Source organism: Rhinoraja longicauda, chromosome 23 (assembly GCF_053455715.1).
Source record: "Rhinoraja longicauda isolate Sanriku21f chromosome 23, sRhiLon1.1, whole genome shotgun sequence".
NCBI classification, from domain to species: domain Eukaryota; kingdom Metazoa; phylum Chordata; class Chondrichthyes; order Rajiformes; family Arhynchobatidae; genus Rhinoraja; species Rhinoraja longicauda.
In genome coordinates, this window is record NC_135975.1 from 35,019,696 (window position 1) to 35,035,198 (window position 15,503).

Below are 15,503 nucleotides of genomic sequence, written 5' to 3' on the forward strand. Positions count from 1 at the left end.
TTTACAATGTTACCAAGCCAATTAGCCTGCAAACCTGGACGTCTGGAATGTGAGAAGAAACTCGAGCACCCAGAGAAAGGTCACGGGGAGAATGTACAAACTCCGTACAGACAGCACCCGTAGTCAGGTTTAAACCCCGGGTATCTGGCGCTGTGAGGCAGCAGCTTTACCGCTGTACCACCGTTTCTGCTAAAGGACATGCAATCACAAATGTCATTAATCTTTCCACAACTAATGTTTTGTATTCTTGTTAGATCTTCTCTGCACCCACCTCAGAGCCTTGCCATCTTACTATAGATATCCCAGTAAAAGGTTGGGGGCAGATGAAATGTTCGGTACTTACATCCTTGTGTTTGCAGCTTGGATCTTGGCCAGCATCAGTCTGTGGATCGTCCTCATGTCCATTTTGGCGAGGATATCATCATAAGGCTTGATAAGCCACCCTGGCAAACAGTCAACGGAATATGGTGAGAGTCAAATACGATTCTCAGCACAATGGGCAGAATGTCCTGGATTTAGTGTTCAATCTTTGAGAAAATGGCATTGATTGGGCCCTTTATTGGAACATCGTGCAACGCAACTGCCAGCATTGTCTCTGCTGGCACTGAGTCAACCACACCAACGTCAGGTCGACAGGAGATGCTGGAGTGACTCAGGCAGCATCTCTGGAGAGAAGGAATGGGTGACGTTTCGGGTCGAGACCCTTCTTCATAATGAGAGGCAGGGGAGAACGAAATTAGAGGTATGGAAGTGAACAAAGAGCATGTAAGGCGTGAAAAGGACAGATCAAAGCAGACGGTGAACGAGGAAATGTAGAATGGTTCATTGATGGCTGAGGGGAAGGGGCAGAGAAAACAGTAAAATTAATCGGGAGGACAGTGAAACTAGTCGGAGAATTAGGGTTGGGGAGGGACAGAGAGAGAGAGAGAGAGAGAGAGAGAGAGGGGGAAAGCAAGGGTTACTTGAAGTTAGAGAAATCAATATTTGGGTGTAAGCTGCCCAAGCAAAATACAAGGTGCTGTTCCTCCAATTTGCGCTGGGCCTCACTCTGACAGGGGAGGAGGCCCAGGACAGAGAGGTCAGTGTGGGAGTGGGAGGGGATGTGAAAGTGTTGAGCAACTGGGAGATGGCGGTCACGTGGACCGGCTAATGTCAGGGTGAGTTCATGGGACTGCCCCATGTGGGAAGGAAGGAGTTGCTGCCCAGCTGGCGTTCACTGTGGGAAGTCCACACTGTTCCCCCAGTCCTGGGAGAGGTAGAGTCACGGAGACTCACAACACAGAAACAAGCCCTTTAGCCCAACTCATCCATGCCAACCAAGTTTGTCATATTTGCCCGCGTTTGGCACATATCCCTCTGAACCTTTTCTATCCCTGTACCAGTCCAAGTCTCTTTTAAATGTTGCTATTGTGCCTGCCTTAACTACTTCCCCAGGCAGCTCACTTCATGTACCCACTACCATCTGTGTCAAAATAATTAACCTGCAGGTTGCTGCTAAATCTTTGCCCTCCCACCTTACATAGAAACATAGAAAATAGGTGCAGGAGTAGGCCATTCGGCCCTTCGAGTCTGCACCGCAATTCAATATGATCATGGCTGATCATCCAACTCAGTATCCCGTACCTGCCTTCTCTCCATACCCCGTGATCTCTTTAGCCACAAGGGCCACATCTAACTCCCTCTTAAATATAGCCAATGCACTGGCCTCAACTACCTTCTGTGGCAGAGAATTCCACAGATTCACCACTCTCTGTGTGAAAAAAAACTTTCTCATCTCGGTCCTAAAAGACTTCCCCCTTATCCTTAAACTGTGACCCCTTGTTCTGGACTTCCCCAACATCGGGAACAATCTTCCTGCATCTAGCCTGTCCAACCCCTTAAGAATTTTGTAAGTTTCTATAAGATCCCCCCTCAATCTTCTAAATTCCAGCGAGTGCAAGCCGAGTCTATCCAGTCTTTCTTCATATGAAAGTCCTGCCATCCCGGGAATCAATCTGGTGAACCTTCTCTGTACTCCCTCTATGGCAAGAATGTCTTTCCTCAGATTAGGAGACCAAAACTGTACGCAATACTCCAGGTGTGGTCTCACCAAGGCCCTGTACAACTGCAGCAGAACCTCCCTGCTCCTATACTCAAATCCCCTCGCTATGAATGCCAACATACCATTCGCTTTCTTCACTGCCTGCTGCACCTGCATGCCTACTTTCAATGACTGGTGTACCACGACACCCAGGTTTCGTTGCATCTCCCCTTCTCCTAATCGGCCACCATTCAGGTAATAGTCTGCTTTTCTGTTCTTGCCACCAAAGTGGATAACCTCACATTTATCCACATTATATTGCATCTGCCATGCATTTGCCCACTCACCTAACCTATCCAAGTCACGTTGCAGCCTCCTAGCATCCTCCTCACAGCTAACACTGCCCCCCAGCTTCGTGTCATCCGCAAACTTGAAGATGTTGCATTCAATTCCCTCGTCCAAATCATTAATATATATTGTAAATAGCTGGGGTCCCAGCACTGAGCCTTGGCAGCCTCACTGCCTGCCATTCTGAAAAGGACCCGTTTATTCCTACTCTTTGCTTCCTGTCTGCCAGCCAGTTCTCTATCCACATCAATACTGAACCCACAATACCATGTGCTTTAAGTTTGCATACTAATCTCTTATGTGGGACCTTGTCGAAAGCCTTCTGGAAGTCCAGATATAACACATCCACTGGTTCTCCCTTGTCCACTCTACTAGTTACATCCTCGAAAAATTCTATAAGATTCGTCAGACATGATTTACCATTCATAAATCCATGATGACTTTGTCCAATGATTTCACCATTTTCCAAATGTGCTGCTATCCCATCTTTAATAACTGACTCTAGCATTTTCCCCATTACCGATATTAGAGTAACTGGTCTATAATTCCCCGTTTTCTCTCTCCCTCCCTTTTTGAAAAGTGGGGTTACATTAGCTACCCTCCAATCCTCAGGAACTACTCCAGAATCCAAAGAGCTTTGAAAAATTATCACTAATGTATCCCCTATTTCTGGGGCTACCTCCTTAAGCACTCTGGGATGTCCTCTAAATTTTGATTCTCCTATCCTGGGAAAGACGGTGCACTCTTCCTGTCTATTCTCCTCATGATTTTATGCACTTCTATAAGATCATTCCTCAATAGGGTTGCCAACTATCTCACTCCCAAATAAGGGACAAGGTGACGTCACCACCCAGCCAGCGGCCACGTGCTCCCGCTCCACCAATGGCGGCCGCCAGGGCCGGGAGGAGGGTTGCTACACAACCTCCGGTAGGCGGCGCCCAGGCCTCCGGGCCTACACTGTCCGGACCTACACTGTCCAGACCCGGACCTACACCGTGCGTGGGGCCTGGTGCAGTGTGCGTGGGGCCTGGTGCACCGTGCGTGGGGCCTGGTGCACCGTGCGTGGGGCCTGGTGCAGTGTGCGTGGGGCCTGGTGCACCGTGCGTGGGGCCTGGTGCAGTGTGCGTGGGGCCTGGTGCACCGTGCGTGGGGCCTGGTGCACCGTGCGTGGGGCCTGGTGTAGTATGCGTGGGGCCTGGTGCACCGTGCGTGGGGCCTGGTGCAGTGTGCGTGGGGCCTGGTGCAGTGTGCGTGGGGCCTGGTGCAGCGTGCGTGGGGCCTGGTGCAGAGTGCGTGGGGCCTGGTGCAGCGTGCGTGGGGCCTGGTGCAGCGTGCGTGGGGCCTGGTGCAGCGTGCGTGGGGTCTGGTGCACCGTGCGTGGGGCCTGGTGCAGTGTGCGTGGGGCCTGGTGCACAGTGCGTGGGGCCTGGTGCAGTGTGCGTGGGGCCTGGTGCAGAGTGCGTGGGGCCTGGTGCACCGTGCGTGGGGCCTGGTGCAGTGTGCGTGGGGCCTGGTGCAGTGTGCGTGGGGCCTGGTGCAGTGTGCGTGGGGCCTGGTGCAGTGTGCGTGGGGCCTGGTGCACAGTGCGTGGGGCCTGGTGCAGTGTGCGTGGGGCCTGGTACACCGTGCGTGGGGCCTGGTGCAGTGTGCGTGGGGCCTGGTGCACCGTGCGTGGGGCCTGGTGCAGTGTGCGTGGGGCCTGGTGCAGTGTGCGTGGGGCCTGGTGCAGTGTGCGTGGGGCCTTGTGCAGTGTGCGTGGGGCCTGGTGCAGTGTGCGTGGGGCCTGGTGCACAGTGCGTGGGGCCTGGTGCAGTGTGCGTGGGGCCTGGTGCACAGTGCGTGGGGCCTGGTGCAGTGTGCGTTGGGCCTGGTGCACAGTGCGTGGGGCCTGGTGCAGTGTGCGTGGGGCCTGGTGCACAGTGCGTGGGGCCTGGTGCAGTGTGCGTTGGGCCTGGTGCACAGTGCGTGGGGCCTGGTGCAGTGTGCGTGGGGCCTGGTGCACAGTGCGTGGGGCCTGGTGCAGTGTGCGTGGGGCCTGGTGCAGTGTGCGTGGGGCCTGGTGCAGTGTGCGTGGGGCCTGGTGCAGTGTGCGTGGGGCCTGGTGCACAGTGCGTGGGGCCTGGTGCAGTGTGCGTGGGGCCTGGTGCACAGTGCGTGGGGCCTGGTGCAGAGTGCGTGGGGCCTGGTGCACCGTGCGTGGGGCCTGGTGCAGTGTGCGTGGGGTCTGGTGCACCGTGCGTGGGGCCTGGTGCAGTGTGCGTGGGGCCTGGTGCACAGTGCGTGGGGCCTGGTGCAGTGTGCGTGGGGCCTGGTGCAGTGTGCGTGGGGCCTGGTGCAGTGTGCGTGGGGCCTGGTGCAGTGTGCGTGGGGCCTGGTGCAGTGTGCGTGGGGCCTGGTGCACAGTGCGTGGGGCCTGGTGCAGTGTGCGTGGGGCCTGGTGCAGTGTGCGTGGGGCCTGGTGCAGTGTGCGTGGGGCCTGGTGCAGTGTGCGTGGGGCCTGGTGCACAGTGCGTGGGGCCTGGTGCAGTGTGCGTGGGGCCTGGTGCAGTGTGCGTGGGGCCTTGTGCAGTGTGCGTGGGGCCTGGTGCAGTGTGCGTGGGGCCTGGTGCACAGTGCGTGGGGCCTGGTGCAGTGTGCGTGGGGCCTGGTGCACAGTGCGTGGGGCCTGGTGCAGTGTGCGTTGGGCCTGGTGCACAGTGCGTGGGGCCTGGTGCAGTGTGCGTGGGGCCTGGTGCACAGTGCGTGGGGCCTGGTGCAGTGTGCGTGGGGCCTGGTGCAGTGTGCGTGGGGCCTGGTGCAGTGTGCGTGGGGCCTGGTACAGTGTGCGTGGGGCCTGGTGCACAGTGCGTGGGGCCTGGTGCAGTGTGCGTGGGGCCTGGTGCACAGTGCGTGGGGCCTGGTGCAGAGTGCGTGGGGCCTGGTGCACCGTGCGTGGGGCCTGGTGCAGTGTGCGTGGGGTCTGGTGCACCGTGCGTGGGGCCTGGTGCAGTGTGCGTGGGGCCTGGTGCACAGTGCGTGGGGCCTGGTGCAGTGTGCGTGGGGCCTGGTGCAGAGTGCGTGGGGCCTGGTGCACCGTGCGTGGGGCCTGGTGCAGTGTGCGTGGGGCCTGGTGCAGTGTGCGTGGGGCCTGGTGCAGTGTGCGTGGGGCCTGGTGCAGTGTGCGTGGGGCCTGGTGCACAGTGCGTGGGGCCTGGTGCAGTGTGCGTGGGGCCTGGTGCAGTGTGCGTGGGGCCTGGTGCAATGTGCGTGGGGCCTTGTGCGGTGTGCGTGGGGCCTGGTGCGGTGTGCGTGGGGCCTGGTGCAGTGTGCGTGGGGCCTGGTGCAGTGTGCGTGGGGCCTGGTGCACAGTGCGTGGGGCCTGGTGCAGTGTGCGTGGGGCCTGGTACACCGTGCGTGGGGCCTGGTGCAGTGTGCGTGGGGCCTGGTGCACCGTGCGTGGGGCCTGGTGCAGTGTGCGTGGGGCCTGGTGCAGTGTGCGTGGGGCCTGGTGCAGTGTGCGTGGGGCCTTGTGCAGTGTGCGTGGGGCCTGGTGCAGTGTGCGTGGGGCCTGGTGCACAGTGCGTGGGGCCTGGTGCAGTGTGCGTGGGGCCTGGTGCACAGTGCGTGGGGCCTGGTGCAGTGTGCGTTGGGCCTGGTGCACAGTGCGTGGGGCCTGGTGCAGTGTGCGTGGGGCCTGGTGCACAGTGCGTGGGGCCTGGTGCAGTGTGCGTGGGGCCTGGTGCAGTGTGCGTGGGGCCTGGTGCAGTGTGCGTGGGGCCTGGTGCACAGTGCGTGGGGCCTGGTGCAGTGTGCGTGGGGCCTGGTGCACAGTGCGTGGGGCCTGGTGCAGAGTGCGTGGGGCCTGGTGCACCGTGCGTGGGGCCTGGTGCAGTGTGCGTGGGGCCTGGTGCACAGTGCGTGGGGCCTGGTGCAGTGTGCATGAGGCCCGGGCTCTGACACACCCCAGCTTGTGCATCCCCGCTTGTTTCTCTCCCCCCTCCCCCAATGCCACGTTTCGTCCCACCCGCCCTTGCATTAACCTTTACCCCCCTCACTCGGTCATAGCGGACATTGGCCTTCATCAGTCAGAGTATTCAGTGTACAAGTTGGGATGTCATGTTGCAGTTGTATAAGACACTGGTAAGGCCGCATTTAAGAGTATTGTGTTCATTTCTGGGCACCGTGTTGTAGGAAAGATGTTGTCAAGCTGGAAAGGGTGCAGAGAAGATTTACGAGGATGTTGCCAGGACTAGAGGGTGTGAGCTACAGGGAGAGGTTGAGCAGGCTGGGTCTCCATTCCTTGGAGTGCAGGAGGATGAGGGGTGATCTTATAGAGGTGTATAAAATCATAAGAGGAATAGATCGGGTGGATGCACAGAGTAGGGGAATCGAGGACCAGAGGACGTGGGTTCAAGGTGAAGGGGAAAAGATTTAAGAGGAATCTGAGGGGTAATTTTTCCACACAAAGGGTGAATGGAAAAATGTGTGTCTGGAACAAGCTGCCAGAGGAGGTCGTTGAGGCAGGGACTATCCCAACGTTTAAGAAACAGTTGGGCAGGTACATGGATAGCACAAGTTTGGAGGGATATGGGCCAAGCATGGGCAGGGGGGGACTAGTGTAGCTGGGACATGTTGGTCAGTGTGGGCAGGTTGGGCCTGTTTCCACACTGTTCACTTCTACTATTACTGGAAAGTTATGCTCGATACCTCTTTTGACCCATTCCAGTCGGATCTTTTTCTCAATGTTTTTACCATTCAGCAAAAAAATCCTCAGAGTGCTAGCAATGACATAATCTCGATGGGCATAGGCCAAATGAATTAGGCAAAGAACGTGCCAGCTCCTCAATTGATCAACATCATAGCTGATGTGATTGGAATTTCAAATTCAAGGTATTCCCTTTTACCCCTGGTAACTTTGGTTTGCTTATCAAGAATCTGTCTACCTCTCTCTGCTTTAAACATTCAAATATTCCACTTCCATCATCCTTCAAGGCCCCAGTAGGTGAGTTGCTCCAATATTCCATGATGATAATAGACAATAAACAATAGGAGGAGGCCATTCGGCCCTTCGAGCCAGCACCGCCATTCAATGTGATCATGGCTGATCATTCTCAATCAGTTCCTGCCTTCTCCCCATTCCCCCTGACTCCGCTATCCTTAAGAGCTCTATCTAGCTCTCTCTTGAATGCATCCAGAGAATTGGTCTCCACTGCCTTCTGAGGCAGAGAATTCCACAGATTCACAACTCTGACTGAAAAAGCTTTTCCTCATCTCAGTTCTAAATGGCCTACCCCTTATTCTTAAACTGTGGCCTCTGGTTCTGGACTCCCCCCAACATTGGGAACATGTTTCCTGCCTCTAACGTGTCCAACCCCTTAATAATCTTATACGTTTCGATAAGATCTCCTCTCATCCTTCTAAATTCCAGTGTATACAAGCCTAGTTGCTCCAGTCTTTCAACATATGACAGTCCCGCCATTCCGGGAATTAACCTAGTAAACCTACGCTGCACGCCCTCAATAGCAAGAATATCCTTCCTCAAATTTGGAGACCAAAACTACACACAGTACTCCAGGTGCGGTCTCACTAGGGCCCTGTACAACTGCAGAAGGATAACACTCTTTGGGTTAAAGGTGCTATATAAATGTAGATTGCTAATGTCAAGGACACCAGTGAGGGAATATCTTCCTCACTTGCTCCACAAGAAGGTTGAACTCTTAAGCAATCAGCTCCCCAAATCTCCAGTAATCGGGACTTTTTCAAATTGAATTCCCACCGTAGGAAAAGAAAGAATCAAATTGAACTTGATGGACGTAGCGACCTCGATATTTTAAAATCCATATTTTACCTTGTTCAAGTGAAGATCCCGATGATATTGAGAAACTGATTGTGAACCCTAGAATCAAACATAGAATACAATCAAATTCAGTGCATCCACGTTTGGAAGAACAACCTTAAAATCCCATGAGCAATCAGTAGGTGGTCACGTACAACCTTCGGTGGAAGGCTGGAGATGTCCCCCAACAGACTGTATATGTTGGGGAAGAATAGTACAAGAGGCAACTGCAGATGCAGGTTTACACCCAAGATAGACACAAAGGTGGAGTCTGACTGATTCTTTAGCGTTTTGAAGCCTTCTGATGGGGCTGATTTTTGTTTTGTGCTGTCACTTTGAACTGTGTTTTTGTGCCTGTGTGCTATGATGTCTGTTTCTTATTGTGTTTTTAGTACCTGCTCTGATGTACAGCACTTTGGTCAACGTGGGTTGTTTTTAAATGTGCTTTTATAAATAAATTTGACTTGACTAGACTTGAGACCCTTCTTCAGACTCAGATTCAGAGTCTTAAGAAGGTGTCTCGACCCGAAACGTCACCCATTCCTTCTTCCCAGAGATGCTGCCTGTCCCGCCGAACTACTCCACCATTTTGGAGTGTAAGAAAATAACTGCAGAAGCTGGTACAAATCGAAAGTATTTATTCACAAAGTGCTGGAGTAACTCAGCAGGTCAGGCAGGTCAGACCCTTCTGAAGAAGGGTCTCGACCCGAAACATCACCCATTCCTTCTCTCCTGAGATGCTGCCTGACCTGCTGAGATACTCCAGCACTTTGGGAATAAATACCATATAACCATATAACCATATAACAACTACAGCACGGAAACAGGCCCGTTCGGCCCTACCAGTCCACGCCGACCACTTTCTCTGACCTAGTCTCATCTACCTGCTCTCAGACCATAACCCTCTAATCCCCTCTTATCCATATACCTATCCAATTTACTCTTAAATAATAAAATCGAGCCTGCCTCCACCACTTCCACCGGAAGCCCATTCCATACAGCCACCACCCTCTGAGTAAAGAAGTTACCCCTCATGTTACCCCTAAACTTTTGTCCCTCAATTCTGAAGCTATGTCCCCTTGTTGGAATCTTCCCCACTCTCAAAGGGAAAAGCCTACCCACATCAACTCTGTTCGTCCCTCTTAAAATTTTAAAAACCTCAATCAAGTCCCCCCTCAACCTTCTACGCTCCAAAGAATAAAGACCCAACCTGTTCAACCTCTCTCTGTAGCTTAAGTACTGAAACCCAGGCAACATTCTAGTAAATCTCCTCTGTACCCTCTCCATTTTGTCGACATCCTTCCTATAATTTGGCGACCAGAATACCAACCATTTTGTAGTCTATCTTCGGGGAAGAATTGTACTTTCCATGCCTGAGATCTGATGGTGGGTCAGGTACTTGAAACTGGGATTATGAAGAGATCCGACTGCAAAGACGTACAGGTTTGTCGGCTAATTGGCTTGGTAAAATTGTAAATTGCCCCTGGTGTGTGGGTGGGATAGTTCTAGTGTGATGGATCGCTGGTGGGCAGGAACTCTGTGGGCTGGAAGGCCTGTTTCTGTGCTGCATACTTAAACTAAACCAAAACCTAATTTAAACTCTAAAAATGAGTTGGGTGGAACATAACATTTTAGCGATTTTAATTAAACCCCACTTTAACTGGGCGGGGGGGGGAATGAGGGGAGGGGGAGCAAATTTCATCGCAGGTGATAGCTATCTTGCGTTTCGCCACCATTATAAATTGACCCCATCCACAGATGTGGGGTGAGGGCAGGTGGATCTGGAAGGAAGGTTGGAGCCTCTTCACCTACCCACTGGATTCAATTTTGCTTCACAGATGTGTGGTGATCAGACTCGAGGATGCTGCTCCATAGAAAAACATGCACCATCTTTGCATTCAGTCGGAGCCATGGTTGACAGCTTCCATTATTGTGGAGACAAGGAACCAACAAAGATAATGTCCATGCAAACATCTAAGTGATTGGATGGGTATTCATCTTTATTGTGGAGCAAAGGATCAGGTTACTAATTGTGGATGATCAGCCATGATCACGGTGAATGGCGGTGCTGGCTCGAAGGGCCGAATGGCCTCCTCCTGCACCTATTGTCTATTGGCCTGAGAGCAGGGGAAAAGATTAATTCACTCCAAAGACGTGCAGGTTTGTAGGTTAATTGGCTGGGCAAATGTAAAAATTGTCCCTAGTGGGTGTAGGATAGTGTTAATGTGCGGGGATCGCTGGGCGGCACGGACCCGGTGGGCCGAAGGGCCTGTTTCTGCGCTGTATCTCTAAATCTAAATCTAAAATATTTAAGTGAATTGGATTGGTATTAATCTTTATAAGGACAATACCATGGGAGAGATCTTAGTTTAGTTTAGTTTAAAGGTAAAGCGCGGAAACAGGCCCTTTCAGCCCACCGGGTCCGCACCGACCTGCGATCCCCGCACATTAACACTATCCTATACCCACTAGGACAATTTTTACATTAGCCAAGCCAATTAACCTACAAACCTGTACGTCTTTGGAGTGTGGAAGGAACTGCAGATGCTGGTTTAAACCGAAGATAGACACAAAATGCTGGAGTAACTCAGCGGGACAGGCAGCAAAAGTAATTCAGTGGGACAAGACAGACATTCGAGTCTGAAGAAGGGTCTCGACCCGAAACATCACCCATATCCAGAAATGCTGCCTGTCCCTCTGAGTGACTCCAGCATACACCTCCCACTCAAATTCGATTGCGCTAGAATGGGTGGAAATGAAGGTTTCAATAAACTGCTGATGTTGATAAGCAGCCTACACCAGAGTTGTAGGTACTTCAGTGATGTAACAGTAATGTGAGATCATTCTAGCAGAAGAGCCCGCGGATGTTCCTGTCAGGAAACACTGCAAGCAGCAGTGAAAAGGACACAGCACACAATAATGGCACCAGTGGGAAGACAATAAAATGTCAGATACAAAAAGCTGGTGTAGCTCAGTGTCTCTGGTGAAAAGGACAAGGCCCTTCTTCTGACTGAGAGTCAGGGGAAAGGGAAACGAGAGATAGAGATGGTGATGTAGAGAGAGATATAAAACAAAAAAAGAAACATATGCAAAAAAGTAACAAAGATGAAAGAAACAGGCCATTATTAGCTGTGTACTAGGCGAGAACGAGTACATACAATGAGACTCAACAAAATGTTAGTGGACACAAAATGCTGGAGTAACTCAGCTGGTCAGGCAACATCTCAGGAGAGAAGGAATGGGTGATGTTTCAGATCAAGACCCTTCTTCAGACCTAACAAAGTGTTAGGGTGTGCATTTTCTGCAGAGTGTTCACCCTTGACTATCATGGTTAGTGCAGTATATTCTAGTGATCTTTCCTGCTGGGTTGATCACACACTTACAGTAGGAGTCTCTGGAATATCTTGGGAATGTGACACATGTGGTCTGACAATATTACTCTGGTTCGGAACAGGGCTGTGATTGTATTTCATGTTGGGTGCAACCCGAGATCGGCCAAGGAGCTTTCCGGAAAAGGAAATGCAGGTATTTATTGTATGCCTTCTAAATCTGAGATAATTACAAATGTTAGACAACCTTGGGGCGGCACAGTGGCGCAGCGGTAGAATTGCAGCCTTACGGCGCCAAGGACCTGGGTTCGATCCTCTGTGCGGAGTTTGTACGTTCTCCCCGTGACCAGCGTGGGTTTTCTCTGAGATCTTTGGTTTCCTCCCACACTCCAAAGACGTGCAGGTTTGTAGGTTAATTGGCTTCAGTAAAAATTGTAAATTGTCCCTAGAATGCAGGGACAATGTGCAGTGGGCGTTTGTGACAGGGGGTAGGGTTTGTGTGTGGGGATCGCTGGTTGGTGCGGACTCAGCGGGCAGAAGGGCCTGTTTCCGCACTGTATCTCCAAACTAAACTAAAATCCTAGTTGGCCGTTGCCAGTTTATAGTAAGCACAATCCCACCACATGTCAGATGGCTTGAACAAATGGTCATCATTGGGCTGTTTGATCAGACTGAGCAATCACTGCCACTTCATAGATACCGTTAAGAAGAAGCAATTCTTGTAAAGGAAAAAAACTGCAGATGTTGGTTTAAATCGAAGGTAGACACAAAATGCTGGAGTAACTCAGCGGGTCAGGCAGCATCTCAGGAGAGAAGGAATGGGTGACGTTTTGGGTCGAGACCCTTCTTCAGACTGAAGAAGGGTCTCGACCCGAAACGTCACCCAGTCCTTCTCTCCCGAGAAGCTGTCTGACCCGCTGAGTTACTCCAGCATTTTGTGTCTACCAGCAATTCTTATTATGTTGGTGCCAACAAAGGTATGTGTGTATTGAGGGCAGTACATTTGATACATTCTGGGCTACAAACTGGGATAAACATTTGCACTGGGAAGTGCTGTAGAGCTGAGGGACCTTGAAGTGCAGGTACATAGTTCGTTGAAAATGGCATCACAAGTAGCTAGCGAAGTCAAAAAGGCTTTTGGCACATTGGCCTTCATCAGTCAGAGCACTGAGTATAGAAGTTGGGAGGTCATGTTGCAGTTGTATAAGACGTTGGTGAGGCCGCATTTAGAGTATTATGTTCAGTTCTGGGCACCATGTTATAGGACAGATGTTGTCAAGCTGGAAAGGGTACAGAGAAGATTTACGAGGATGTTGCCAGGATTAGAGGGTCTGAGCGCTACAGGGAGAGGTTGAGCAGGCTAGGACTCTATTCCTTGGAGCGCAGGAGGATGAGAGGTGATCTTATAGAGGTGTAAAAAATCATGAGAGGAATAGATTGGGTAGATGCACAGTGTCTTGCCCAGAGTAGGGGAATCGAGAACCAGAGGACATAGGTTTTAAGGTGAGGGAGAGATTTAATGGGAAGCTGAGGGGTAACTTTTTCACGCAAAGGGTGGTGAGTGTATGGAACGAGCTGCCAGAGAAGGTAATTGAGGCAGGTAATAGCCCAATGTTTAAGAAACATTTGGACAGGTACATGTATAGGACAGGTTTAGAGGGATATGGGCCAATCGCAGGCACTTGGGACTAGTGTAGGTGGAACATGTTGGGCCGAAGGGCCTGTTTCCACACTGTATGACACGATGACTGTATTTTTTTCATATTAATAAGATATAAAGAACAATGACACTGGTACACAGTTTCTTTGCTTGTTAGGCCAAACACTTCTGAGAGCCCCTTGTGTGAATCCAAGCCCTGACTGCCCTGAGAGGTCCACACCAATTTTATTCCAACTGCACCCTAACATTCGACTCCTCCAGTTGTGAAGCACCAACTTTCAGTTTGTCAACAGAGAAGCTTGGAAATATTTTGACTAAATTGGATTGAATTGTCCGTGTATATAGCCCATGGATTGTATGTTTCTGGATACAGTGGTGAAGCACATCTGGTGGCACAGTGTGGAAGCAGCAGGCTGTACCTGTTGGATGGGCAGGTTTGGGAGGGACATCTTTCCGAGGCTTCTTTGTACTCTTCTTCTTACCTTAAATAGAAACAAGAGGTAAAATCATTTTGTCACTCATAACAAAAGTTTAGCAATAACATAGCATTGGATCACAAATAACCGACGATGTTTTACTGTTTAGGAATGTAGGAAAATAACTGCAGATGCTGGTACAAATCGAAGGTATTCACAAAATGTTGGAGTAACTCAGCAGGTCAGGCAGCATCTCTGGAGCGAAGGAACGGGTGACATTTCAGGTCGAGACTCTTCTTCAGACTGATATCAGGAGGGGGGGGGGGAACAAAGAAAGGATATAGGTGGAGACAGGAAGATAGAGGGAGAACTGGGAAGGGGGAGGGGAAGGGAGGGACAGAGGAACTATCTAAAGTTTGAGAAGTCAATGTTCATACCGCTGGGCTTTACTGCTGAACTGCTCACTTGACTTTCCCATTAGTTTAGTTTAGTTTAGTTTAGAGATACAGCGCGGAAACAGGCCCTTCGGCCCACCGGGTCCGTGCCGACCAGTGATCCCCGCACATTAACACTACCCACTAGGGACAATTTTTACATTTACGAAGCCAATTATCCTACAAACCTGTACGTCTTTGGAGTGTGGGAGGAAACCGAAGATCCCGGACAAAGCCCACGCAGGTCACGGGGAGAACGTACAAACTCCGTACAGACGGCGCCCGTAGTCAGGATGGAACCCGGGTCTCCGGTGCTGCATTTGCTGTAAGGCAGCAACTCTACCGCTGCACCACCGTGACCCCTTCCCGACCATTAACTGGGAGCCATGGCCCAGGAATACCTCACTAACCCCTGGGAGTAAGATGTTGCCGTGGAAGGCATTCCATCAGGATGCATCACAGCTTGGTTTGGGAACAGCTCCATCCAAGACCGCAAGAAACTGTAGAGAATTCCAAGCCAATTAACCTACAGCCCTGTGCGGAGTTGAGAACATTGAATTGTGGTGAAATGTGGGACGCCATTGAATTGTGGTGAAATGGACTTTATTTCCGGAGACGAACAAGTGTGTCTGGAAACATCCCCACAGCTTCCACTCGCCCGTCCCCTCAGGGCCCGACACCTCCTCACGAGACCTCGGGAAGTCTGGCATCCCTGAACCACCCCTCTCAGTACCTGCCCCCACCACCCCTGCTACAGTACCTGCCCCCACCACCCCTGCTACAGTACCTGCCCCCACCACCCCTGCTACAGTACCTACTAAATAAAGGAAACTACAGACGATTAACTCACTCGAACAAATGCTAAATGCTCGCATCCTGAATTCCTCTTCGCCTAACCCACCAGTAAACTCCACCAATATCAACCTTGCATAAAACTGGGATACACCTCCACAGAACACACTTACAAAGAGACACACATGTCGCCTGTTAGACGTTTCCTTTCAGCCCCCAACTGACACTATTTCTTCTCCACCAAATCCACCTACTGCCTCTGACAACTCCTTTACGACCTGATGCAAACTCAGTCTGCAAACTCCTAGCTCTCCAAGTAGTGAGGTGGTCAATCAAGCTGTGAAACCCTTGCAACACACCTCTACCGAACGTACTCCTGCTACACAAAATGAGCAGCCACTGTTGGGATTGAACAGTCAGCTAATCCATGCTGCCTCTCCTTTCTAAGTGACTATTAATGTTCCCCCTGTGTAGGAAAATAACTGCAGATGGAATGGGTGACGTTTCGGGTCGAGATCCTTCTTCATCAGTCTGACCGATGAAAGGTCTCGACCCGAAACATCACCCATTCCATCTCTCCTGAGTTACTCCAGCATTTTGTGATACCTTCGATTTGTACCAGCACCTGCAGTTATTTTCCTACACTTCATTACAAGCATGGTCAGTTTATAAATATTTCTTCACTGGTA

The 15,503-nt window shown here is 51.4% G+C and overlaps 1 protein-coding gene across 4 annotated transcripts in view; it reads right to left on the bottom strand.

The window, feature by feature from the left end:
• LOC144605135 (uncharacterized) overlaps positions 1-15,503 on the bottom strand; it is a 111,488-nt gene that overhangs the window by 85,162 nt on the left and 10,823 nt on the right. For all 4 annotated transcript variants that reach the window (XM_078420206.1, XM_078420209.1, XM_078420207.1 and 1 more), the window contains 3 exons: positions 13,592-13,654; positions 8,196-8,243; positions 344-443 (listed from right to left, as the gene is read on the bottom strand). In XM_078420206.1, coding sequence (XP_078276332.1) covers positions 344-443; positions 8,196-8,243; positions 13,592-13,654 — 211 coding nt within the window. The remainder of the gene's footprint in view (positions 1-343; positions 444-8,195; positions 8,244-13,591; positions 13,655-15,503) is intronic.